The sequence below is a fragment of the Globicephala melas genome, chromosome 7, assembly GCF_963455315.2.
Source record: "Globicephala melas chromosome 7, mGloMel1.2, whole genome shotgun sequence".
NCBI lineage: Eukaryota > Metazoa > Chordata > Mammalia > Artiodactyla > Delphinidae > Globicephala > Globicephala melas.
In genome coordinates this window covers 69,024,491-69,046,916 of record NC_083320.1, presented here as the reverse complement: position 1 = coordinate 69,046,916, position 22,426 = coordinate 69,024,491, and the positions used below count along the sequence as shown (strand labels likewise).

At 36.9% G+C, this 22,426-nt stretch overlaps 1 protein-coding gene across 8 annotated transcripts in view; it reads right to left on the bottom strand.

Moving 5' to 3' along the window:
- Positions 1–22,426, bottom strand: part of KCNH7 (potassium voltage-gated channel subfamily H member 7) — a 460,792-nt gene that overhangs the window by 1,021 nt on the left and 437,345 nt on the right. For 6 of the 8 annotated variants that reach the window (XM_060302349.1, XM_060302352.1, XM_060302350.1 and 3 more), the window contains 3 exons: positions 13,751–14,014; positions 8,779–8,947; positions 1,336–1,528 (listed from right to left, as the gene is read on the bottom strand). In XM_060302349.1, the coding sequence (XP_060158332.1) occupies positions 1,336–1,528; positions 8,779–8,947; positions 13,751–14,014 (626 nt within the window). Of the gene's footprint in view, positions 1–132; positions 1,206–1,335; positions 1,529–8,778; positions 8,948–13,750; positions 14,015–22,426 lie in introns of those variants that run through there. The other 2 variants (XM_060302354.1, XM_060302355.1) reach the window with 2 other exon arrangements.

Sequence of the window (22,426 nt, the reverse complement as noted above, 5' to 3'; positions counted from 1 at the left end):
TGCTTTTATAATTCATTTGGATATATTTCTAAAGTTACACTCATGAAATCTAAACATGTTTTCTTTTTCCATAAATCTGTATTTGATTAGTGGTATTAACCAATCTTTCCCTCTCAAAGGTGGGTCAAGATACTGAAGGTCAGGTATCAGTTTAGATAATCCTATATAACCATTCCAAGATCTTTAATTTTACTTTGAAGCCATATCAGATTATTATTATTATTATTTTAAACACAATATTTCACATTGAGTTTTCCAGATGCGTTTTAATTCAAAATTCCCAACAAAACTGGGATCAAAAAGGTGGGTCATTGGGTGAGTACATTTGGAGAACAAGGAGAAAGAAAAAAGAAAGGAAGGAAAATCACCCATCCCTTGGCAGAAAATATTATCTAAATCCACTGAAAGCAAAAAACAAAGTACATGGTTTTGCATGTTTCTCAGCCATTCAAAACTCGAGATAAATTATGCTTTCATATTTTAGAAAAATTGCATTATTTTCCTTCAGTCACATTACCTCGTGCTATTAATATAGTTTCATTCCCCAGAGCATTTTGCACTCAATTCCCAAACGTCTAAAAAAGTTTTTACAAGATAGTTCTGTAAATTCTTGTTTAAATCATTGTTCTTAGGTCCAGTTTGGCCACAGTGTTTAAGTAATTAAGAATGATTCCCAAAATAGAATTCCAAAGGAGTTGGACTTTTCATATTAACATAATTCAAAGGGTTCCTCACAGGACTTCAGAGGAAAGATAAGGACACTAACATTCCTCTTACCATCACCAAGGTGAGAAAAGTTTAGAGCTCCCTGGTGATGGGTGGGGCACAGATGTGGTTACTAGTCTGATTACACTTGGATCTCAGGTCTTGCTATTGCTTGTTATTGCTGCTATTTCTCTGCCCCTTCCTTCCTGAGACCCTGCTCAAGGGTGCCTCTTGTCACTAGAGCAAATTACAAACCTTTATTTGAAGCATTTTTTGGACCCAGGGCTAATCCTTAGCTTTCAAAGCTCTACCATTTATAAACTTAAGTAGATCGATATTTGAAAAAAAGCTTTTTCTTTAAAAAAAAAATACTAGTGTTTTAAGATCATTCTTCTAGGTCCATTGTTCCCAAAGTTTAAATGAGCAAAAGAATCGGGAGTGAAGGTCAGGGTTGGGGAGCTTGTTTAAGATGGAGATTACAGGGCTCATTCCCAGATGTTCTAGTTGAGGAAAAACAGAGATGGGGATGAGAATCTGTATTTTCCACTGCAGCCCAGGTGATTCTGATTTAGGTGGTCCCTGGAAACACACTTGGAGAGACACTCTTGGTTACATGCTATCTATACTCACTTGTGAGGAAGGACTGAAACTTCGATCCGTCTTGATGGATGCTACCGGATGACTGGTTCTCATCAGGCGGATGACGGGTCTCTGATACTCTGTTCCTGTAGTTACCATACTGTAGGCTGGGGGGACCACAGTGGTTTGTTTCTGCAGCAGCTGTAAGATGGTCTGGACGTCTGCAGTCATTTGGGATTCAAGTCTGCAGGACAGACAGAAATGGGGGAAGACAGTCCTAAAACTGTTCAGGATTGCAAAGCATTTGAGAAAATTGCAGCAACACCAAAGAACAGAATTACGGCCCTGCTTTAAACAAGAAGGACAGGAGAGGGAGCACGGAGATGCTCACTTTCTATATCCCACTAATGGCTCTGATAAAGATCGTTGCTTTCCTGTTCGTTGATCTTAACAAAGAAACAGCTGACTGAAGAGGCTACATTTTCACAGTGTACATTGTATTGCATTTTTACAATTAAGCTTTATAGATTTCAAAATGTAAAACGCATTCAGAGTCCATTTTTAATCAGTCATTGTCTCTGCTTTTTATCAGGTTTTGGTCAGTTTCTTGTGAATATTTTATTTACTGTTTAAAAAGGTTTCATAGCACATTTCTCTTATAGCTGCAACAAGTGGATAATTTCTTATGTGTTCCAAATTTATATTATCTATATTTTACTTTACCTCTCTCCTATAAACATCAAATATTGTATATCATTCATTGTATTCTTTCCTTAATGTTAAGTACTGTCAAATGCTAAATTCCTTTCCCATCTACAGTTTGGAGCCTTTGGTAATTAAGAAACAGACCAAACATAAAAGTTCACTTGCTTCTGTAACCCATCTGGCTTGCAAAATACCAGTCTGATCATTTTTTATCCCTAAAGCTCACAAGTAGCCTACTGGCCTGTTAATTTCATTCTCATTTTAAATTAAAATTCAAGGGAAAGATAGCAAAATACAATGGATCTGATTCCCCTCCTTTGCATGTGTTAACAGTATTAAAAAAGGATTTTGTGGGTATAAGAACAGAAAATTTGGACCATATGCCTCTTTAGAAAACTTTTCTTTTAACTCTTTACTTATTTGTGCTTACTATTTTGTTTCAATGAAAAATACAAGGAAAAGGTAAATCTTACCAAAAATTTAAAATCATAGACTAATTTTGCTCAGTTACATACATGCTGCATCTGTGAAATTCAAAGTGGAGAGAACTTAGCCTTTGATTTGAGAGAGAAGAGAATAAACCTGGACAACATGAGAAAAAATCATTTTTTTCCTTTTAGTTTTTAACATTGACACTACAAAACTTCCTTCTGAGAATCATGATAACACAAGATTTGTGCAGGTTTTCTATATTTGGTATATATAGCCATATAGCTTAGCGTCTTCTAAACAAATAGCTATAAATTATACATGATTGTGCCTTGCAAATGTCAAAACCACACACTGAAAAAGAAAATTTGAATTAGCAACTAGTTTATGTATCTGTTACCCATTGTTCCGATCTAATATTTTTATGGTGCCAGCTAAACAGAGGAGACTCGTTATTTTATTATGCATCAATTTTTTCTTTCACACTTCAAGGTACAGCACAAATTTTTATCTGCACCCCCAAATCTTCCCTTATTCAGAATTAATTTCTCTCTCCTCTGAGCCCCCAAGGAAAATTCTACATCCATTGTAAATATTTCTGTATGAATTTATCCCATCATTAACAGCATTGAATATTTAGGGAGTGGCTTACACATTACATGTAAAAGGCTTTGGGCGTGGGGAGTGGAATAATGAAAGCTTCATCAACAAATGGGATTCAAGACCCAATAGAGAGTCAAAAATTATGATAACGATTTTGAGTCCTCACAAAACCTTTGTCAAACAGCAGGGGTCTCCAAGAAACAGGATCTCTGTCTCATAGATTCTATCTATTTGAATAGTGTCGATGAGGGAAAAACCTATTGGAAGTGTGTAATAGCAACATGCTACCATGAGTGGGATTCCCAAACACAAGACCATCACATGCTGGTGCAGGGTGAGAACAAGACTGTGTCAACATGACTTAGCTAAGACAGCAGACCACCTCTGTCAACATGACTTAGTTGTTCCAGGAAAACTCTGCCTGGGAAAAATAAGTCTAAGGGAATAAATAACTTTACTCCTTCAGGAAATTTCTACAGATTAACTCACTGGAGACAGCAATCTGCTCTTTTGAACAAATAAACTTGCTTAATCAAACAAATTTTATTTATCCCTACTTGCTTCAAGGTCCTCATTTCACTGTGTCCATCAATTCTGAACTATTATATTATGAACTTTGCCCAGATCCACTCAGTTTCCCACCTTGAAAGGCCCAGGCTCCAAAATCCTATAAATACCCTACTTCTTACTTCCCCTTCTGAGATAACACTTCAGACTCTGTCTAGGTGGTGGTCTCTCTTCCTGCAGTGACTTTGAACCAAACCTTAGTTTGGTTTTATTAACCAGTAATCTGATATTTTGGGTAGTTCAATGCAATGGATTCAATGTTTATGTTGAAATGCTAATGGTGAAATCCTAACCCCCCATGTGATGGTATTAAGAGGTGTGGCCTGTGGGATTTAATTAGGTCATGAGGGTAGAGCCCTCATGAATGGCATTAGTGCCTCATAAACCAGAGCCCCAAAGAGCTCCCTTCCTTCTTCTACCATGTGAGGACAGAGTGAGAAGTCAGCCGTCTATGAACCAGGAAGCTGGCTCTCAGTAGATACTAAATCTCCCAGCAGTTTGATCTTGAACTTTCCAGTCTGCAGAACTGAGAAATAAATATCTGTTGTTTATAAACCACCCAGTCTATTGTATTTTTGTTATAGCAGCCCAAACAGACCAAAACATTCAACAAAGAAGAGCTTTCGTGAGGAATTTCTTTACCATGCATAGGTTGTATTTTCATGTTTCGTGGCTAGGGTCTATCAGCTTAATTGGAATGGACTCTTCTAATGACACAAGTAATCTGCTCTACTCTGGAAGAATTACAGAGAATTTAGAAAAAGTCCAGCTTTGTCTTTAAAACAGAAAAGAATAACTCAATTTTATAACTTTTTTTTGTCAGTGAAGGCATATGCCACTCCAAAACAAGCCACTTCGGCATATTGATTCTTTTGAGCTGTAGGCACTTGGAGAACAGCCAGTGTGGGGAAAAGCTTTCTCTGAACTTCCCTCATCTGCCTAAAGGCAGATCTTCCAGAAGGAACTCAGTTGTCATAAATCCCCTCCCTGGGAGTTTCAACAACCAGGGAAGATCGACTTTTGTCACAGAAGAGGCATCACACTGAGACAAACTTTGTCACAAACTGTCATACCTCCCATCTGTTCTTCTAAGGACCCATTCACCTTCCTAATGATCATTCATTCTCCTCTAAGAGACCTACATCCCCCAGCCCCTTTCCCTATTATGATGGTATTTAATCTTCAGTTCTAAGGCACCTCAGGGAGTTACTAATTTTCCCTTGAGTATCTCCCATGTGTACGTGAGGTACACATGTTAATAAATTTATGTTTGTTTTTTTCTTATTAATCTGTCTTTTATTATAGGGGTTTCAGCCAAGAACGCAGAAAGGTAGAGGAAAATTTATTTTTCTTCCCCTACATCAGCATAGCTATACAGCTGTGTAAAATGAATGTTTTCATTCTATGCAAAGACCCACAGTGTACCAGGCACCGAGTTCTGCAAGAGATGGACTCCTCACTGAAAGCTTTTACATCCTCTAGGGCCTCGCTATGCAAAGCATGGTCAAATCTGGGAGCTTGTTAGAATGTGGGATCTCTGCCGATTCCAGACCTAGACTTAGAATCTACCTTTTAACAAGATCCCCAGGTGATTCGAAAGCACATTAAAGTTTGAGAAGCACTGCTTTAGGATCAACAATTAGTGATTTCCTGATATATGTATATCTGTAGGCATAATACATAAATATGTAAGAACATTTCTTAGGTAAACTTTTAACCCTGCATATAGTTTAATTGGCCATTAAAGCAGAAAAGCAGCAGCGGCCAGGACGATTCAGGATGGACCATTTATATTTGTTTTTATTGCACTGTGTACTTAATATGTGTATTTGGGCGAAACAAATGGGATAGAATTCACAGTTCTACTACATTTGAACAGACTACTGAGGCTAAACAGAGTAGACCCAACTCTAGAAAGAGTCCCAGGATTCTTACCCTGCAAAGTTGAAGTCTAAATTGAGCTCCCCTTTTCAAACTTGTTTTCTATACTTTTGCCTTCTAGAGTAAACTGGAGGTAAGAGGTTCTTGGAGATGGCAGTGCAGTAAAAATGCAATGTTTTGGATTTTAAACCCAAAAGAGGCTAAGGTGAGTCAGGCAATAAAATGTTTGTGACAATTTCAGAGCTAAATAGGAAGAAGTTAGTCAAAGAAAATAATTATGTTAAAAAACATACAGATGCTAGGACATGTCAAAAAAGATTTAGTTGCAGTTTGGCTGTGAAAAAAAGTATCATAAAAAATTCATTCTAAAACTAATGTAATAAAGTAATAAGAATTATTAGTATTAAAGTATGGTTACTAGCCAAATGGGTCCTGGATGTATATGCCCTTAAAAGTTTACACTTTCAGCCCCAGGACACATTAAAGGCAAGTATTTTCAGTAATCTTTGATTTACACTAGCAGCAATGATTGGTATCCATGATGAAGCAACAAGGGAACCTTAAAATCTCAATTTTCATCCAGAAGAAAGGTCCAAATCAGGAAACACAGAAACATATGAAAAGCAAGAGAACATACTCAGACAAACATCAATAATAGAAGTTAAGTTCATTGTTAATCATATTTTACATGTCCGCCTTCCAATGCAGGGGACATGGGTTCGATCCCTGGTCGGGTGATTAAGATCCCACATGCTGCGGGGCAACTAAGCCCATGCGCCACAACTACTGAGCCCACACGCCCTGGAGCCCTCATGCCACAACTAGAGAGAGAAAACTCGCACGCCACAACTAGAGAGAAGCCCGCGCACCGAATCGAAGACCAGACGCAGCCAGAAAAAATAATCATATTTTACCTAATTACAGCACTTTCTATTTTGTAGCATATACACTCTCCACATGTATTACCTTAGTCTTTACAACAGTAATGCAGGTCAGTATAGGTCAAAGAAAGAAACTGAGGCTGGAGAAATTTAAATGACCTGACCTAGTCATCCTATTAGTAGTTAAGTAGAAGAGTTACGACTTTATCTAGGCTAACCAATTGCAAGTGCTGTGTGAGTATCATGCTGAAGAAATCACTGCTGTCCCTGTCATTAATCCATTCATTCAGTAATTTTCCCATTTACTCCAGGAATTGAATGCATACCATATGTTTCACAATAAAGGAATGGGCAGGAATCAAGGAAGTTAAAGTTCAGAGATCACCCTTTTATCAATTCTTTTGTGTGTACAGTGTATATTTTGACATATGTTATGGCTAAAAGATCAATGTAGCTTGGTATAAATAGCAGGGAGAGATAGTAAATGTACTAATTAACTAAATATGCTTCTCTGAGCAATAATAAGTATGATCGTGTCAAGTTCTTAAACCTTAATTAGGAATTACTGACTCTAAGTAAATGATAGTTTGTTTTAATTTTCTCAGATAAGTTTCAATTTTACAAGACTTTCATTTGGCACTTGAGAATGGGATATAGACCTCAGTTTTTTAACTTTTAAACTTTGATTAAATTACATGAAAACAAAAAATACAAAATTAAATCTTTAATTCATATAGTATTGTCATACTTCTGTTTGAAATTAAGGCATACAAATTTATTTCAATTTACAAATTTGTAGGTTTTCTGATTCCTTTTGTCTGTTTTAATTGCTAGTTCATCTTTCATGGTAATGTATGTGTGTGTGCATACATTTTTATGTTTACTGTATTGTCTGACACTGTTCAATTCAGGCATAAAGATTTAAAAAAGCGACAAAACTAAAAGCAGCATTGATGAAACACAGAAGAAAAATTAAGCATAGATAGCTAGCTTATGTAGTATAAACAAAACTCATAGAATGTGGTAAGTATAGAGAACAAGAAAGCAAGTAGCTTGTTACACATGGGCAGAATTCATAAGATGCATTAAATACACACAGCATGGTAGCAAGCTGCAAGACATCCCAAAGATAGAATCGAAATATGATGTAACAAAGCAGAGCATGGCTTATACATGGAAAGAGATGGAAAGGACAAATTATTCTCCTGTCACCTCTGGGTAGATGACTGCCACCCCCAAGTTTGGTCACCCACTGGTGACACACACACAGTATAATCTCCTTCTGACGTCTCACGTTTTTTACCTATAAAGACCAATAAAACATATGGCTGTTCGGCAGGCTAACTGAAATGCCACAGCTGTGGCCAGGTGTACTTGGCCTTACATGTCTGTGATAGAGCAAGTGTGTCATTGGCACTGGGGAATTATTTTTATCTGTGGACCCCTTTTGTGCAAACCTAAACTCTGGTCCTCATAACCACACCTTCAGCCTGGAAGGCTGATGAGGTATATATATATATATATAATTGCATAAATCAGGATACAGGTTGTATGGTTCTTTTACCAGGATTGCGCTTATTAGAAATGTGTTAATTACCCCATCTGGAGCCCCTCATCACTCACTGTGTGTTTTAAATGGATTTAGTAAATCCTGTGATTTGAACATTTTAGTTTAATCCATGCAGTTTTCGGTCTGTGACTACTGGAATACCTTGCCCAGTGATGTCCTGGAAACTACCTTGAATCGAGGTCACTTTCCACATGTAACACAACTAAAGCAATATCATGCTTATACATCTATTTTTTTTTCCCCTGAATGTCATTGATCAGTTTAATTTTAAGGAATTCATGTAGATTTGGGTTAAGGGGTTCCATCCTTCCTAAAACCAAAATTTATTCTTTATCTTAAAAGGTTAGAGATCAAAGATGGAGGGAAAATGGAGAGGATCTGGGTTCTTAACTCAATCACATTTTTGACAAGTTGGCTGAAAAACTAAATGTTTAAATCATTTTGTCAATATCCTTAAAAAAATACCGTACCACATAACTAAGTTACCATGAACAGCCAAAAAGTGCAAAAGGAGGATTGAAAGAGGAAGGGTGTTAGTCAACAAACTAAATATGAATTATTTTGAGGGGATAAAAAAGGTTTCTTAGGCAGCCAATGCTGATGATATATACTAATTTTATGACAAGTAAAGAAAAAATAGGATTCATGCTGCCAAAAGTGTGAAGCGTTTTAAGTAAATGCTCTTTGAAAAACAGATTAATAATTCTGTCAACTTGTAGTCTTCTTTTAAATAAGTAAGTGTATAAAGAAGTGTATATGCCATCTATGGTAGGACGAATTTGCTATTTACAAAGAGTAAGGCTAGACCCAGCTAAGGGCTTGGATTATGTTTTCCCTTTGCCTAGCTATTGCTTATACCTGTTAAGCTGTTCTTGGAGCAGATCTAATCTTTGCTCCACTTCTCCGTAGGCGAGGTCACTTTCGGTTTCAGAGATGCCCCAGGCAGCTCGCGGAAGCGCTGAGGGACTAGACTCATCAGCCTGAGTTCCGGCAGTCTCTCTTTCCCAGCTTCTGGTGTCAGCGATATCTGTGGGAAACGGCAAGATGGATGTCAACTTCTTTGGGTTCCCATTTGTAGCTCCAGAGACATCCGCAATACAAGCAGGAAGGGATCTTGGAGTTTAACGGGAAGACAGAGAACCAGAGTGACTCAGGGACCTGTCCAGGGGCCACAACCAGTTGGTAGCTGAATCTCATCCACCCCGATCCCGTCTGCCACTTCCCACACCCATTTCCATACGAATAAAAACATACAGCTAGTTAGGAGTCTTGAATACAATTTTGTCTTCTTTCTATTTTGTGCTAAGAGGAAAACATGGATGGTCAACCCCGAGCTCCGGTTAGAGAGCAATGACTTTGTGCGTTTACATTTGGGAAGAAACAGCACCATTTGTATGTACTGCCGCACCTCAGGTTGAAGATGTTAGGGCTCTTTCACCCAGAATAATGTGCATACTTCATGATTCAGAGGGGGCTCAAGAAGAGACAGCCATGGGGAAGTGAGGATCTTCAGAGCGAGTCCCTTAGGCCAACCCAACTCAAAGTAGAGCCAAGGAACCATGAGCCATTAAAGATGGGAAGAGTCCTAAAGTCTCTAGTCCTATGACATTATTTCATGTTTTTATGTTTCCTTGTAGCTCCTTCTGCACTGTCCTTTAACGTATTCTGTCCATTAATTTCCAATATTTTTTCTTGGGACTCTTCTATTTAGAATATTTTTATGCTGCTATACTTTGAAACATATTGTTTATCTGTTCAAGTCCACTTTTCAGATGGTCCTCATGTCTGTTATGTTCCAGACACTCTGCTAAACGTGGGGGAGTTAGAGATGAAGAAAACATAGGCCCTGCCCTTGAAGAATTCAGTCTAGCAAGGTTTTAATCATTTTCCTCACGGAGATTCATTTTCTGAGCCTCATTTAATTTACCGTTTCTCCTACAATCTGTATTTGCAAGTTGTCAATATTTGAGGGCAAATATAATATCTTACTTTCCCTCTCAGTCCTGCCATAAACGTTTGATGGCTTTTGCTACGCTTTCTTCCCCTCTACATTTCACGTATCTAGAGAAGTACTTAGAATGATTAAAAGGCTGGGAAATAAAACCCAGGAAAAAATACCAGTGGAGTTGGGAGTTTATTTCAGAGATAAAGAAGGAGCATCTTTTCCTCACTGGGAGGGCTGGTGGGAGGAAAATACTGTCTAGAACTGGTCTTCATTTTTACGTGGAAATAGACTTGAATAACAAAAAGTGATTTTGCTTTGATAGAAAGCCTTTTTTTTCCCCCTTTGGACAAGTAGTTATGATTCAACACTGACAAAAGTATGTAAAATTAAGGAATTTATATCCTTGGCTATTTTAAAAATTGGATAGAAAGTAACTGATTTGGGGAGGGTTAGCTATGATTCTAGAAACAAGGAACAGGATTTGTAGGACTTCTTTCCTACGGTTTCTCCAAAAGTACAGTCAGATAGCTCAAAAGCACCTCCTATCCTCCAGCAGCAGACACAATTTCTATATCTTTTCTTCATGGTTTTTCTATCACTATACTTTTATCACTGAATACACAGACATATCTACTGAGGTGCCTACAATTTCGGCTTCAGATGGGTGAAGCTCTAACAAAGGGATTAGCATATCCAAAGACAGTATTAGAAAAATATAAGGTCAGGGTTCCCTGTACTATTGAAATGGCTAACAGACCTCAGAGAGCTTGCTATGAATTCCAGAACAGTTCTTTGTGATTAAGGCTTCCTTAGACTATGGAAGGCTGGTGTTTTGTTCTTTTTAAAGTGACAATATATAATTACCCTTGATACTTAATCAAACACAACAAATGAAAATGAACATCAAAAAATGATAATGCTGAACTTTTAAGTGCAGTAATACATCAGCAGATTTTCACTGAAAAGTATGATTTATTATTCACAGACATGTGACTCTATTTAAAAGGCAAAACAATAATATGATGTCTTAGTACACTAGGTTTTCAGTTTTGGAGAATTAATGCCAAACAAATATTCAGAACACACATACTAATGGTCAGATGATGCCAGTGTTTCTCCCTGTCTAGCCTCTTGCTAGACAATAAAACAAAAACAGTAAAAACTGATAGGATGGAAGTTACATATTATGCTCAGAAGTTTTGTGCTGAGAAAGCTTAGAGAATTTCCACTTATGCCTAATAGCTCTCATTCTCAAATCATATATAATAAACTGATTTTTAAATAACAGTGGTGAATCACATGCAATAAATTATGTAGGATTCTATTTTTTCTTCAGTGCTCAAGAACAAAACCTGATAATCTTCTCTTAACAAAAAAGAATAACTGTAAACTATTGGGTAAAGTCTTCCTTGATGATAATTTACTCTTTTATTAAAATCAGTAATGTGTGATTAGCTTATTTTAACAGCAATATGAAAGAAAAAAGGAGTTCAAAGGGGAAATCCTGCTTAGTAGTCTTAATCAAAATGAACATCCTTGTAGATACTTTCTAAATATAGCTCAGAAAAAATCTGCACTTGGTTGCCTTGGAAAATGTTGCTATAGTTGCAAGACACATTTCTAGAAATGGATGAACAGAAAGTAAACTTTCACTTTGCTCTGGGTACACAATTTTCCTACAGTCAACTTTTGACCTCAATCTAAGTAGGATCAGAGTCCATTTAGTTTAATTTTTTCTTTTCAGTTTTGTCTAAAGGTGCTCCTCTGTTGGATTCAGCATGACAAATGCTAGAAATGTAAGTGGCATTTCCATTGATGATAAAACTAAAATTTGTGGGGATTTAGGAGCTCAAGCTGCAGCAGTTCCAGCTACACCCTACATCTTATTCAAACCCTTTAACATTGCACAGTATCTCACCTTAGAAAATCACTAGGGAATGAAATTTGCAGTGAATAAAGTTTTAGAATTCTCCATCGGTTGATCGTATTGATTATCCAGGTTAACCATGTGTCACACTGATAGACTCTATAACAACATCAATCATGCTTATTCAATTGACATGAGTATTTAACTATGAATTGTAAAGGTAATTATTTATTTGAATAGGGATCGCATTGTAAACTTTTGAAAATTAAAATTTTAGATAGGTAGATATTAAAATGATCTGTTAGAATACTATCTTTTATTGTGCATGTAGAATAGCTAATTAAAAATAATTGGAAGAAGTGGCAAAGCAAAATATAAGATGAAGGGCATGAGAATTCACCATCAGCAAGAGTCATTATAAAGTCAAATCAAATCCCCAAAATGTATCATTAACGACTTGTCACTTGAGACTTTAAAACGCAAGAGGAAAACAACAAAAAGTATTTTGAAAAATGTCAGGCCCACGTTATGCTGACTCTTGGAAATAGTAGGATGGTTCAGCAAGTTCTTCAGAACTTCTGCCTTCCATGATACAACCTGTTTCAATTTTTAGTACTTCCCAGAATCCGTTTTCATAAATAACTAAAATGGGACGTTTGGTAATCACATCTAATATTCCATTCTTCCACTGTGATAAATGAGGTACTATTTTCATCCACTTCATCAAGATTTTAGATTGTCCAGAGAAAATCTGCATATATTCTTAGCTTACTTCAACTTGGGGTCATGGCAAAAGCTGATTTGATAATATAGGGAAAGTAACTCAGGAAAAATGTAAAGCCTAAACATCCTAGATTCAATAAAACTTTTGTTGTCAGATATAGTCACTTCGAATAATGGTGACAATGACAGGTAATATTTACTTACTCTGTGTCATAATTTTGTATCCTGCCAGGTCAAGAACATCCTATTTTTCCTTCATTTCTGTTATATTCTTTTGATTTTTTTGCTACACCTTCTTCATCTCTACATTTTTATATATCTAGGAATATGTTCAATGATTAAAGGGTTAGAAAAGAAAAGCTGTGAGAAAATACTAAGCAGAGTTGGGGATTTTATCTCAGAGAAAGTAATTTATGCATGTTCTCTTGTTTAGTAATCACAACAGACCAGTTGGTTAGAAGATATTATTCCTATTCTGAAGATGTGCAAACTGAGTCTTAGTGGGGTCTGTCAAATCACTTACTGAAAGACATAAAGGGAGTAAGTCACAGAGTTGAACTTGGAACCCAAGCAGCCTGCCTGTACCTGTTCTTGCACCCACTTAGCAAGATTTAACAAGATCCGTATATCTAGCTCCTGATGAGAAGTTAATTGTTCTTTCATGTGACTGTCCTCAAGTTTTCCTGAGTTTTCCACCCTTTAGCATCTAATCTGGATATACTGATTAAGCACAATTACCCAGTTCATGCATATTTTCTACAACAAAACCCATATATTTGGGTATCCCTTTCAAACAAATGTGTTCAACTGAGTTGGATCTAAAAGCATACTTTATTTAGGAGCATTTCTCCCCATTTTCTCATAATTCTCAGTAAACTGAAATTCTTTTTGGTATTTATTGCATTGGTCTTTCATGCTATAAAAAAAAACAGGTTTGGGGGTGAGGAATGGATACAGAAGATACATACAAGATTCAATGGGCTTGCTCTCTTCAAATACTCATCGATCCCCTCTCCCCACGGAGTCACTACAACAGACATTCCTACAATGTTCTATGTGGCATTATGTTAAGTCTGCCTGGCCACACAGACCCTCCTATGCTATAATTGGGAATAATGACCACTATTCCAGAACCCTGAAAACACTTTGTAGATGATCTAAGGTTTGATCTTTGCAAATATATCACAAAATTGCAGATTAGATTAATGTGCGGTATGGTTCTTCATTTGTGCGAAGTCACCATTTTGTGATTAGTCCTGAGGAAAGACAACGAGATTCTGGAGAAACTTGATTACCTTTGCAAGAGTGACTTCTTTTATCTATGGGAATTCTTCCTGAGGTGGGTACTGTTTCTTCAAGATCAAGTCCAGTTACTTTCCCTATTCCTGGAGGAGAATCTACAATTCCTGAGAAGAGAGGCTTTTGTTCATCGTCAATAGAGGAGATGAAAGATGAAGATCTGCTTTTTTTCTCTTCAAAGTGTTTCTTGGACCTCTGATAATGTCTTATGGTATCTACAGAGTCTTCGGGATCATTTGTAGTGCTTCCTTTGCCAAAATCTATCAAAGAAAAGTTATTTTATAGAAGAGAATCAAATGTGAGACTCTATGCCTACTGCACTATCTAGTGCTACATAAACTATCTTTGTCATAGTGATTTTTTTTGGAATAACTTTAACATAGATTTTTTTTTAAACTGCCAGAAAAGTTGTTCTTTCTCTTTTTCCTACTGAGAATGGAACTACTTAAGAAGACTTTTTTTTTTCATAATTCACAGGACATTAGATTATCTTAATGAGATACGCTATTCGTTCCAAAATTAAAAGAATATCTGTGGTAGTAATAGCATTTATATCTCTGAAAAAAAAACTTTAGGATAACTTAGACCTTATTTATACATGCTCAACAGTCATTTGTGTTCTTAAAATATGGTGTACTATTTCTTGAAGGAAATGAAAAAGTGAAGAAAAACGTGTCCCAATTCTAAAATGTCACCGCTATGCAGCTTACTGTTTGTTTGTTTTTAACCTTCATGCCCTCTCATCTGTGGTGGTCATTCCACATTGTGAAGGTCAAAACCGGAAGCCTCCTTCTGGTACAGGCTGGCAGGCTGAACTTCAACCCTAGTTCAATGCATGTAATGGCCTTGACATTCCAGGCAGTTTGGCTGTGCAGGATATTGCAAAGAATATAAAGCTTAAACACAGTAATTAAGGTAGGTTTACCTAATTACATTAAAGCCAGTAGTGCATATTAGCTGCTTTATACTGAAATGTCAGGATAATTTCAGCCTTGCAGGTTGTGTTAGAACATATTTCAGCAGGAAAAACTCCAAGAGACAAAACCCAGAACTTGTTCCCATTAGTGTCCTGGGGAGACAGTATAATTCTCCATCTGGTTACTGCTAATAACTAACCCACATACTCCAGAAGGTATATCATTTTCTAGAGAAATGTTTAAGACGGTGTCTCCATCTATTCTCCGCCTGGTTGTGCTTACTTTGTTATTTATAGAAGGCCAAATGAACTGATTTAAGGCCACTCCAGAGAAACTTCCAACTGTTTTTTTAAAATTCCCATATGGCACAGAAATTAAACAGAGATCTTTTTCTTTTATTTAAAAAAATCATAATTTAAAATATGAGAAGCTAGAAAGCAGCCCAAGGTAAAAATGGATAGAGTTTAAAAACCAGTTCATGGGGCTTCCCTGGTGGTGCAGTGGTTGAGAGTCCGCCTGCCGATGCAGGGGACAGGGTTTCGTGCCCCGGTCCGGGAAGATCCCACATGCCGCGGAGCGGCTGGGCCCGTGAGCCATGGCCACTGAGCCTGCGCATCCGGAGCCTGTGCTCCGCAACGTGAGAGGCCACAACAGTGAGAGGCCCGCATACCACAAAAACAACAACAACAACAACAAAAAAAACCAGTTCATGTGAAATGGTTATTAAGGAGTTAGTTTACACCTTGCCAATTAAAGTTCAATGTAGTGCAAGCAGATTGCTTAATTTATTTTCTTTAAGATTCCCCACTTGCTCAGTGATTTCATCATTACTGAGAAGACCACAGACCTTTCCAGTCTCAAGCATTGTTGACATCATTGATTACTCAGTATCACTTATATTTCTCTGCTCAACCACTAGTCTAGTTGCCTGTAAATCTCCAGATCAACTCTTCTTACACAAGCCCTTTCTCTCCAGTGTCACGGACACAGCCTTCCTTCATTCTTGTCATCTCTTCCTCTGTTTCCTTTGATTTTAACTTCTCCCCTCCTGAAAATCTGATCAACATTTCCCCACTTTATAAACATATCATTTCATTCCTCAAAAAATAATAGTTTCCAATTTTATGCTAGTAAATGTGAAAAAAATTAGACACTTCACTTCTCTAAATTATATTCATACCTGCTTTGTGAATTGCATCAGTTCGTTGCTCCTAAGTAAATTTTTGTGCAGTTTGGGCACCAATGGAATTTGAACCAACAAAGGCTTCTCATCTTCCCCAAAATGCTTTTCTTTTAAACACTTTCGTGGAATCTTTTCCAGCAGAATCAAATGTAAACTGAATTAACATCGAACTCATATGTCTCTGATATAAGTAAGGATAATGCTAACATGGATATTTGTAATGAATGGACATCACACATCATTAAATCACTTCGCCTGTTTGGCTTGAAAGACCTTGGGAGTTCTCTGTGGATTTGTAAATCCTCATACATAGTAAAATGTTCTGTCCCGCCTACCACACGGGCCTTGGTCTTAGTTTACTAAATTATGGCTTGATTTTGGATGCTTAGGCACAAATTCATCAGTCAACGTATATTGTTAAACTGAATTATAACCTGTTGATTTCAACTCGGGACATGTGTTCACAAAATGTGGTGAATGAGGGATTATTATTTAGTTCTCTAGTGAACCGGAGCAAATTATTTCATACACATGGCATCTAAATCCTTTAGCAAGAATTTCAGGTAAAAGTAGGATCATGAAAGAAGAAGACGTTTGATATCCTTGAATTTTTTCTAATACAGAGGGGAAATGACTTCACATTTACTTCTGTGTTCATTGCCACTGGATCATCAGCCAGCTGCGTTTTGGAACTCAGGCCATGTGAACGGTTTCTCTGATGCAGCCCAACTGCAACATTTTTCTATTCCATACTAGGTAAATCAAAGCTTCAAATCTGATCATTTAAAATGACAGTTGAAATGACAATCTATTTGTGGATTAAAAATGGAAACTGCTCAGGCTTAGGCTGGAGGTTGGCTAATGGAATACATGATATTGGGCTGAAATGCATTATAATTGGCTTCCAGGTACCTCTAGATTTTGATGGCTTGTTCCATTTCTGGTTAAACTGGATTATTTAATAGACATTAAGTAGCATTAGGTACTATTTTCCTTAATGTTATTCTTAATGCTATTTTATTTTATTTTATTTATTTATTTGCGGTATGCGGGCCTCTCACTGCTGTGGCCTCTCCCGTTGCGGAGCACAGGCTCCGGACGCGCAAGCTCAGCGGCCATGGCTCACGGGCCCAGCCGCTCTGCGGCATGTGGGATCTTCCTGGACCGGGGCACGAACCCGTGTCCCCTGCATCGGCAGGCAGACTCTCAACCACTGCGCCACAAGGGAAGCCCTGCTATTTTATTATTATTATTTCTTAATGTTGTTTTCTTAAATGCTATGTAGAAATAGTATTCCGAATAGTAATCTGAGTAGTTTTTACATTTTCCCTTTTGCTAGAAATGAGACTGTATAATCATTCCTGTTACCATCGTTTTACAAAGAAAAAAACCCCTGCCTATTTAATTAAGCCTCGAATTTTTCTCATTTAGATGACTGAAAACTTTTTTAAAAATCCCTTGTTTCTGTAGGCTGACAGTTCACCTCCTCCCCTTTCTTCACAGGATCCAATTCTAAAGCAGTTGTGAATTGTCTTGTAGGTGTCTCTCTGTGTTTAGGATGGATTGAAGAGCACGGAACGAATGTCCTGATGGAGTGGTTGACCCATCCATCTTAAGAATGATTATATAAAATTCTTACATTTCAAACAATCTGGGAACAAATGCTTGTGCTCTCTCCATTATTTATGGAGTCTTTCTCTCAGGTGATTTATCATTTTTATTTGTCAGACCCAACAGGTGGACCCAACTTTTGGTAAAAGAGAGGCATTTAATGTACTCTCTCAGCATTCGCGTTTAAGATTTCCTACTGGTAACGATTTTGAGATGAGTTGAGCATTTTCCAGCCGAATGCATTAAAAAACATTTATTTCATTGGCAAATTGGAGTCCAAAATAAATTTCTTCATTTGATCTCAAGTACTTTAGTTCTTCTCTAGCATCAAAGAAAGTTGAAAGTGGATTAGAGTCATTTTTCTATATAAATAAAGTTAAAGAATTTATCTTAAAAATTAAAATAAAGACACATTTATGTATTACTGAAATGGATAACAAAAGCTAATCATTATTTATTATTGGAGAAGATATTCCAAAGAGATGCCAAAGTATAATAGCAATATATTTATAAACTTAATAAAGTTAGAATTTGACCCACCTATAGTCTGTAAAAACAAGTTTAACAGTATATATATTTACTCCTAACTTCAATAACTTTCACAGAAGTTATTTATTTTGGAGAAACACTTTCAAAACTTCACTGACTTTTGGATGGCAATGTGAAATCACTAAACCAACATTACAAGGAGATAAGCTTTATTGCTATTCTTTGAAACACAGGTATGATGAGTTCAAGACCTCTTTCCACTCATTTTCTGGAACACTAGATTTTACCAGTTGATATATATAGAAGTGCCCATTTCAATAAAAATTACATGGGTAGGGAAATGAGAAAATTGCTCTTAGGATGTGTATATCTCTTAAAATGGGTTCCTGTTTTTTAATGAAATGTGTGGCACTATCTAAATCCAAAGTAAAGAAGATGCTGAACATTTTTTCACCTTAATTTCCATCCCTTTGGTTGGTACAGTCATATCTTTAGCACATTTTAATTTTTTTTCTGTTTTCTGTGGAGGCCTGTTAATTGCTGTTCTCATTGCATTATTCTCTCTCAAAAGGTCACTGTCTCCCTAAGTCCGCCATTAGTAGCTACTTTGATATTGCATTTTCCGTTCATAGAAAAAGGTGAGCAGAATATTCCAAATATTTGGTCACAAAAGTGCTATCAGTAAAAAATATATATATGCTTGTGTGTGTATCTCATGTGCTATTTTACATGCTATTGTACTAAAATTTATGTATATTATAAAATATACACAACATGAAATTTTATTTTATTTTATTTTGGCTGTGCCGCACAGCTTGTGGGATCTTAGCTCCACATCACAAAATTTTAAAAGAAGTTACGGATTCCCGTAACCCAATAAACCACACTGACACACTCTGAAGTAAGTACAATCCAACTCTGAAGACCAGTTAGAGACTATTTTTCAACATGTTCCAAACGGTTATACCACATTTATTTCTATTCTGTCCAGCTATTTTGCCAATGCTTGTGATCACTAAGGAAGTCATTGAAGATACATTTTTATTCTTCACTTTCTGTAAAAATAACATTTTACTTCCCTCTCAGGAACTATAACACCTCCCCCTACAATGACCATAGTCAGTTCGGGGAGGTCCTGGGTACCTCCATGCCAGAATTTTAGGAAGGAAAGAGAACTTCTTGAATATATCTTCAAAAAAATACAAGGTGTCCTCAAATTTGGACCTGAACTGACAACTCTTACTTGTCAGGAACTGAGTTTATATTCTTAAAAGAAATGTGCAGCCTATGAGGACAAACCACTTTCATCTACAAATGCATTTTAGGAGAGAAGTGATCCGATACGTTAAGCTTCTATTTAGTTCAAGTCAACGTGCAGAGGTTCTATATATATCTTTTCATTTTTAATATCTCTTTTTGAATGTAAGCTCCTTAGCACCACGTGGTAGACATGATGGGGGGCGCTGTGCAGGTGAGAGTTGAAGCCTGAAGAGTTCCAGTGTTGTATTGAGTAGGTCGTGAGTGGTAATTGTAAGACTCAACCTCTGTCTGTCTCCAATGGCTAACCACGTGTTCTTCCCTCTGGTTCTTGATGCCTCTGCTGATTAATTCACAGTCATCAGCACTCTTGGATATCTGCCCTCAAGGTATTGTTTCAAATGAGCAGTAAACCAACTCTAAAGTAATCAATACATTTCATGGGCAGCTTTTAGTTTATGTACCCTCCATATCATTTAGTATCAATTATCTTCTGAAAGTTCTCTGCTCTTTATACTTACTTATATGCATTTTCCTCCCAGATATTGATTCTATATCAAGAAATATAGAATGAGCGGCCCTTTCAGATCTTTAGATTGGGGTGATTGGGATTAAATTGCTTTCAGCAAATTTTAAACTTGCCTATTGCACCATGGAGTCCTGAAGACTGGAATAGGCTCTCAGGCTCTGGATAACTGGAGTTAATTGTGTTTTCATGTTGACCAAAAAGTGCTTACTCACTGACACACCAGGAAACTTCAAAGAGCTACAGGCAGGCAAATCCCTTACCATCAACACTTTATATAAAATGGGTCTTATAGACTAAGCCTGTGATTAAAGGAAAAGTTTTCAGAGTCAATAGAAATGTCTACGTGCATGAGCACAATATAAATTGTGACACACTCAGGGCCTTGTCAGGAGATAAAAACGTTAAGTTATTTAGCTTGAGAATGAAGAAACTAAACAAGATTGAAAGGAGATTTAATAAATCTTCAACTGTATGGGGGACATTATTATATAGACAATATCGTCAAGCTGTTCTTCATTTCTAGTGAGATCAAAATATGAGATTAACTTCAGGATAAGGGATTTAGATTAAGCTGACAGAAGAACAGCTTGACTGTTATGGTTCTGATTTTAGAAAAAGTCACTAGGAGAATAATGAAGGACATTGCAGTAATAAATTATCACCTATCTATGAATGGTTTATTGTTCTGCAATCAGCCAGAGGAGTCAACAGTTAGCCCAATTCAACAGATATTTATCAACCATGATTTGCTAAAAGAATCTGCAGTTTGATAGAGAAAAAAGACAAATGTACCAATAACCACTGTACAGGGCAGATTTTGAAAATAAAGATCTTCCTTGATTTACAATGGGGTTACAGCCCAATAAACCCATTGTAAGTTGAAAACATCATAAGTTGAAAATGCATTTAATATATCTAACATACTGAACATCATAGCTTAACCTAATCTACCTTAAACATGCTCAGAACACTTACATTCGTCTATGGTTGGGCAAAATCATCTAACAAAAGCTTATTTTACAATAAACTGTTGAATATCTCATGTAATTTATTGGATACTGCACTGAAAGTGAAAAACAAAATGGTTGTAAGTGTATTGGCTGTTTCCCTCTTGACCATGTGGCTGACTGGGAGTGGCGCTGCCCAGCATCACAAGAGAGCGTCACAGCGTATTGCTAGCTGGGAAAAGATCAAAATTCAAAATTTGAAGTATGGTTTCTTCTAAATGTGTATTGTTTCCACACTATTGTAAAGTGAAAAAAATCACAAATTGTTTCATTGTAAGTCAAGGACCATCCGTATAACAACGGGGAAGTGGCTTAGGAATTCAGGAAAGAAAGAAAACCTATATTTTTGAGGAAATCAAGAAAGAGTTCACACTGAATATCACTGAAGATTAACCTTGACAAAAAAATGTAATTTAACGGATGAAAAAGTGGTGTGGTATAGTTGTGTGTGAGTGTGTGTGTGTGTTTGAGGATAGGGAAGTAAATTCCAACTAAGGAAAGGATATAAGCAAAAACACAAAAATGATGTACGTGAAAGAGAGGGTAGCTGAGTTCATTTGAAATATAGGGCAAGTTAAAGCTAGTAGATGCTCTCCCCTTGGGAGAGAATCCAGAGGGAAGAGGGCCAAGAAAGAACTTGGATTAAGAAGGCAAAAGGAGGAAGAGAGTCATATGGAAAATGCTCAAATGCTAGTTCATTAACTCAGTCATTCTTTCAACAAATATTTGTTGAAGACCTGCTGTGAGGCAAGCACTGAAGCTTCAGGTGACTAAATATTTCCCATGGGGCTTGTGATCTACAGGCAGATATCACTGATTAAATGATGATGCAAATCATACGGAAGTACAGCTGGAATAAATGCTGCAAAAGAGAGGAGCTGATGCGGAAGGCCAGGTTAGGGTAGTGAAGGAAAGGATGGTATGAGATAAGACTGAAGAGGTAGGCATAAACCTACCCTATGGAGAATTTAGGGAATGGGAAGTCTTTAGAGGGCTTTAAATATGTGGGTGACATAAACATACCTGCATTTAGGAAAAAAAAAAATCACCAGTGGTCCAGTGTGGAGAATAGATGACAGAGGGCAAGTTGGGAAGGTGAGTTGAAATGTGTTTCAGTATTATGGTAGCTTGGTTCAGAGTTGCGGCTCTGAAGATGGAGAAAAGTGAAACAATAGAGACCTAGTTTGAAGAGTAAATGGATGTGTTGCAGGTGCCACTAACAAGACTTGTTACCAGGGTGGATGAAGAGGTTGAGAGATGGTTGGTTCCTAGATAGATCTGTTTTGTGCAGTTTATAGAATGGTGATGCCATTTAGAGACACGGCAATTGATGGAGAGAGAGGTTTCCAGCGGGACATCATGATTTCAATTTAAGAAATGTTGAGTTTGAGCTGCCCTTGCGATTTCAAGTAGATGGCTTAATAGGCATTTGGATATATGAGACTGAAGCTCAGATGATCTGGGATTAAGATATAAATAGGTACATCTCCTATGTGAAAATATAATTAAACTATGGGTATAAATGAGATTACTCAGGGAAAGAGTATGACATAGAATAAGAAAAGAAGAGGGCCTAGGATCAGGTCTTGAGAAACACTGTTGAGAGCTGTCAATCAGAAACCATATCATTAGCTACTGAAAAAAGCAAAGGATTTGCCTTCTTAAAATCTGAATAAAGT